Below are 6,000 nucleotides of genomic sequence, written 5' to 3' on the forward strand. Positions count from 1 at the left end.
TTGCCACGTCAGATTTTATCTCAATAATGTAGTGGCATTATTTCTTCTTAAAAATATTATCCCTCAGTAGCTTTCACCACCACCCATTTACCGCTTGAGGCTGCGGACTGAGAATCGGGCATATTTACTTCTCTTGAACACTTATCATTATTGTTCATGACGTTGGAGCTTTCAGAGATGGACGACTATCGGATAAACTGCTCACTTGCATACAAATACGGTGATGGATCAACTATTTTTGTGGCAACAAAGACAAAAAAGCTATTGGATATATACGGGATCAGAAGTCTACTACTATTGAGTCTTGGAGCACAAACCATTCTTACCATCTTCGGCAATCGTAGAAGGTACCGTTTAGGATATCTGATCCGATTTTTCCTTTGGTTGTCCTACTTGACGGCAAGTCCCGTGGTAACATTGGCATTGGGCAAGCTTTTAGGAATTAATGCTGAGGCTTTTGATGTGAAAGGAAATCAGCTAGTGCCTAGCGAATTCTTTAACGACTATCTCGACTACACAGTTTTGTTTGCACCATTCCTTTTGCTGCAAATTGGTAGCCCTAATGTTAGTTCTTACTCCGTTGAGGATAATAAGTTAAAGTTTAGGCAACTTATTGGGCTAACCATCCAGGTCGCCATCTCACTTTGGATCTTTTCTAGATTAATTAGATATTGGATTGACATACTCAGTATACTTTTGTATGTAGCTGGAATAGTTAAAGTTGCAGAGAGACTCCGACCTCTCTGGTCAATAAGTATTACTAAAAATGTCGTGATAGCTAGTTTTGCAAAAAATGATATTCGAACAGAAGAAACCTCACTTGAGTCTAGCTCATTTTCCAATTATTCTCATGATCTGTTTCTGCTTGTGAAGGCTTATCAACGCTTTGATCGATTAAAGCCTTATCTTGAGAATTGGCTAGGCCATCCTTCATCAGTTTATCTTTCTTCGATGAGTGTAGAAGACTGTCCTCCTAAGGATGTTTTTAGAATCACAGAATTTGAGCTTAGTTTTATGTATGATATGCTCTACACGAAGGCGTCAATTAGCTATTCCAACAAAAGTTTATGGGGTCGCATCATTTTCTTTCTTGCTCTAGCTTTGCTTTTGGTTATATTAACTATATTTTGGTTTGTTGAGCCAGGTTTTCAAGGTGTAGAAGACATAATTCTCTTACTTTATTTATTAGGAGTAACTGTACTTGAAATTTATGAGATGAAGGAGTTTTTGTTCTCAGATTGGGTAGTACTTCAAATGAGGAAACAAAATAGGAGCACATTTATCAGCAGATCCATATCGAGAATTGCTCCAAAAATTCCAAGAAAGAATCATAGGTGGTCTCATTGCATAGATCAATTCAACTTACTAAGCTATTGTCTCTATGAAGATACTACAAAGCTTGGCTGGTTGATTAGAAGAATTTTCAAGGTCAAGGGCTACCACAAGGAGTACATGAAGTATTGTGTCAAGAAACACAATCCAGTCCCTGAAGAGTTGAAGAAGCTGATACTGGAACAAATTCTGGAGGTAAGAGCTCAAAGAGGCTGGCGATCTTTCTCTAAAAGGGGGGAAGGGGCTCTTGAAAGATGTAACTGTCTCGAAGGTTTGGAATGGAGTATTCAAACAGATTTTGATACCCCAGCAAAGAAGCAAACAAATTTCGGCAAAGCCATTATTATATGGCACATTGCCACCACAGTTTGCTACTATTTAGATGATGGTGCATCAGAAAGTACCTTAAATCACCCCTTATGTGAAATGAGCAAAGTTTTATCAGATTATATGATGTATCTTTTGGGCATGATTCCTGATATGTTATCTATTGTTACTGGTGAACTTCTCTTTCATGGTGCTTGTGCTCAAGTCGATGAATTTTTTAAGGCAAAACAATCAAAGGAAGAAGCGACATTGTGCGGGAATTTACTAGTTGAAACTTATTTCCAAGGAACTCCCAAAATCAATGTGTTTACATCAGATTGGAATGTATTGCTTCAGGTGCAAAAATTGGCAAAAAAATTGCAAGAGAGGGACGACAAATGGAGTATTATAAGTAGTGTCTGGATGGAAATGTTGTTTTATGCTGCGATTAATTGTCCTTGGACTCTCCATGCAGAGCAACTTAGGAAAGGTGGAGAATTGCTCACTCATATTTGGCTTCTGCTTGAGCATGAGAAAGATGAGCCCCATGATTTGTCCCTTGAATTGTAATATGTGGTTTAAGAGAGTTGTATGTCAACATTTTATTATGTGCGTGAGTATGGTGTTAAAGTGGATGTTCTAAAGTCAATTATCTTGTTGATTCATTAATATTGATTTGTATTTGTGTCATGTTTATTTCACATTTTTTAAATTAGATGAATGTCTATGGTAGAACTGTCTCAAGGGAATTAATGTATATCAATGATCGTAAGAACCTTATGTGTACACATAATAGTCATTTTGGAAATGTTTATACTCTCAGTAATATTTTGACCTATAACACAAATAATATGGTTAAGACTATATTAATGTTGAGTAACTATACTAAAAAATAGTGATAGGTCTCGTGTCAAGATTATTCATTGGCAATTTGATGTAATATATAAGTGGTATGTTGAATAAACATGTTCATTAGACAGATCTACCAAAAGGGTTTAATATGGATAGTAACTCTAGTATTTATGGAACACATCCTCTGACAAATAGTAATACATGTAATCTTTCGATTTGAGGTTACTAAACTATTTTACACATGAATCAGTATAATTTGACATCAATCCAATGTAGTTCATAAGAAAGAATGATCATAATGGTGGTAATTAGCTATACTAAGAGATATATGAAAACTATAGTGAATCAATAAATGATTTATCACTCTCAGATATGAGATTATATATTTCTGTTAAGCCTACTTACAAATGTCAACGTCCACTTAAATCTATGATCACAATAAAATTAGGTTGTTATTCAATTTAATATTATCCATAAAAACATCCACTATTGTGTTATACTATATTGTCACTCATTTAAGCTAGATTATAAAAGAACAATAAACAGCGAAAAAAAGATATTTGGGTTTTTAAATTATCACAAGAGATCAATAATACCCTTCATAAAGGGTGTAAATGTTATTCCATATGAGTGAAATTATACTCTCATATTTTCTTATTGAATGAACCAAGTTTTTTTCAATTATTATTTTTTTTTTGGCCAAGGGGAGACCTTAGCGATTTGTCATTATTTGCCAATTAAAATCTAAGTTTCGATTTTAAGAAGCTATAATGGATGCAAATCTCTTTTTAGTATTTATGTTTAGTTTTGAACATAGAACGAGAAATGAATGAATTTCTCAGTATTATGTCTCTTAAATGAGACAAAAGCAACAGTTCCATGAGTGATAATTTTAATTTTGTAAAAATGGCAATAAAATGTCTAATAGTATGGATATTGATATACAATTCTAACCTTTTTTTTTTTTTTTTCTGTTCACTATTGCTTATAATTTCCTTGGTTATAATCATTCAAATTTAGCAAGCTTAAAATATGTACAAGAAATAATCAAACTACTAAATAAATGTGATGAATGAAAATATTGATAGCAACAAACAAACATCTCTCCTAAACACCAAGATTAAAGATTATAAAATAATCATTTAGTGATAAATAAAACATTTTTGTCATGCAACTCATTAAATAACTTATACCAGGAAGATAAAATTCATACGATTTCTTGCACAAAAATTAAAATAACCAAAAATAGTTAATAAAATTTGTAGAGTTATAGATTTCACTTAAGTGCACATCACTGGTTAAGGGAATCGAATTGAAAGAAACAGGCTAATGAAGGTAGTCTGAAGGACGCAGACTGGAATGAGAGTGGGTCTAACATTTACTTACTAAAAGATTTTGAATTTTAAGGGTAGGCCTAGGTGCTGGTTCTGCCACAGCATGAATAATAAAGCCATATTTTTATTCTATTTTCATTGAATTACAAACCTCCCATATATTCGATTACATTGATGAGAAACAAATTTTGTGTTTGAGTATACTACGTTAATTTGAATAGGTTTCAAGAATTAATTTGATTTTACGCCTTGAAAGTGTATAGGCCAAACTTTGAAACAAGGAGGTTTTATGGCAATTTGCTATGTAAACTTCAATGTATAAATTGGGAATGTATGTGAAAATATTGTAAGCTAAGGGGTCAAACAAATTTGTTATATTGATGTTTAACCATAGAACTGAGATTTCATGCTAGAAAGTTTGGTATATATGTGCTAAACTTTAAATATGGGGTAAATGATAGATATAAAAGCTAGGGGGTTTTCCGTTATTTTCATTTATGGCAGTACAAAGTTTAATTTGGGGGTGCATATGTAATAATTATAAGCTCAAAGGCAAAAAAAATTGCTAAACTAATGTTTAACCCTAGACTCAAGATTTCATGCTCGTCATACTTTAAATATGAGGGGTAAATTGATAAATATAAAAGCCATAGGGTTTTTATAAATTTCCTATGTGGTGCTAGGAAGTTTAATTTGATGGTGCATATGTAAATATTATAAGCTAAGGAGGCTTAAATTTTTTTTTTTATATTGATGTATAACCCTAAACACGAGAGTTCACAAGAAAAAGTTCTGCCTATATGCCAAATTTCCCATATGAGGGTAAATTGATAGAAATAGAATATATACTTTTATTGTAATTATCCTTTATAGCACTAGTTAGATTAATTTAGGGGAGTATATGTAACTTTTAAAAACTAAGAGGGCAAAACTTGTGTTACCGAGGAAAATTATGATAAAACCCCGTAGATTTTATATATATACTTAACAACCCACCCACTTAGTAGATATCAAATATTAGCATTCCAATATAAAATTTAGCGGGAACACTATATTTCATGAAAATATTTAGTTTTTATAGTTTGCACCTACACCCTTGAAAACACCATTGAAAACCCCTTATAGTCTTAAACCTTGCAGTTAGCTTCCAAATTGAAGTTCTATGTTTCATATTTGAAATTAAGCTTATACACTAAACTTCTAGAAAATGTCTTCAGCTCATCAAAATTTCGCAATCTTGTCTATAATTTTGACGATACAATTTATTAAATAAAAAAAAAAAAGAAGTATAGAAATTCTTATATAGATTAAGCTATATTTCCTACTTGAATTTATGCTATTTGTGTCAAATTTGTGTATGATCTTCCATGTTAAAAGAAAATGACAATTAAGATTGGAGAATTTTATAGTTATTGGTGTAACCTTAGGAATGGATGCGTCAATTGAGTTAGGTTGGCCCAAAGCACAAGTTAAAGTCTAGGAAAAAAGCCCGATATGGAAGGGTCTAACACACTAATGTAGCAGGTCAGGCGTAGGCCTAAGCAATAAGTCCATGGGTCAAGCCAACATGACTTGTTACTATTGAGGGTTTTAAAAAAGAAATTATATTTGAAGGGCAGAAACCATTCAAATTATTTTTTTCCTTAGATAAACCCAATGTCTGTCCCTCATTCTTTTTACAAATTTCATTATTCTCTCACAAATCTCAATCTCTCAATCTTTCTTTATTTTTAATCTCATTTTTCTAATCAACTCTCATTCTAAAACTATCTAAATTCACAAACAATAGTTTTCTGTATTTATAATTTCGTTTTCATTTCACTTTTGCTAATAAAAAATATTTAACAAATAAATTCATGGTTAAATGAATTCAATCCATTTGACTATTATCATGTTAGCGCTAATGACATTATTGATGATACATAATGTAGAACAGGTGGAGCACTAACTGGTGAAAGTGGTACAAACACAAACTCAACAAAGAGAAAAAGAAAGCAAAAATTAATGGTATGGGATCACTTCGATCAAATATAGGAAATGATTAAAGGAAAAATAATTCACCGAGTAGTATGTAAACACTGCAGTTCATGTTTTACATGTACAAGTGATACAGGAAATCTTTGCCAACATATTACTGATTATTGTAAAAAATGTTTGTATTAGAAAAGATGTTTGT

The 6,000-nt window shown here is 32.1% G+C and overlaps 1 protein-coding gene across 1 annotated transcript; it reads left to right on the forward strand.

Moving 5' to 3' along the window:
• The first annotated feature begins 156 nt into the window (after positions 1-156).
• LOC123194926 lies at positions 157-2,208 on the forward strand. Its single transcript, XM_044608434.1, has one exon. It carries the CDS (start codon positions 157-159, stop codon positions 2,206-2,208), a length of 2,052 nt encoding a protein of 683 aa, XP_044464369.1.
• Positions 2,209-6,000: the final 3,792 nt, after the last annotated feature.

This window comes from Mangifera indica, chromosome 13, assembly GCF_011075055.1.
Source record: "Mangifera indica cultivar Alphonso chromosome 13, CATAS_Mindica_2.1, whole genome shotgun sequence".
Lineage (NCBI taxonomy): Eukaryota > Viridiplantae > Streptophyta > Magnoliopsida > Sapindales > Anacardiaceae > Mangifera > Mangifera indica.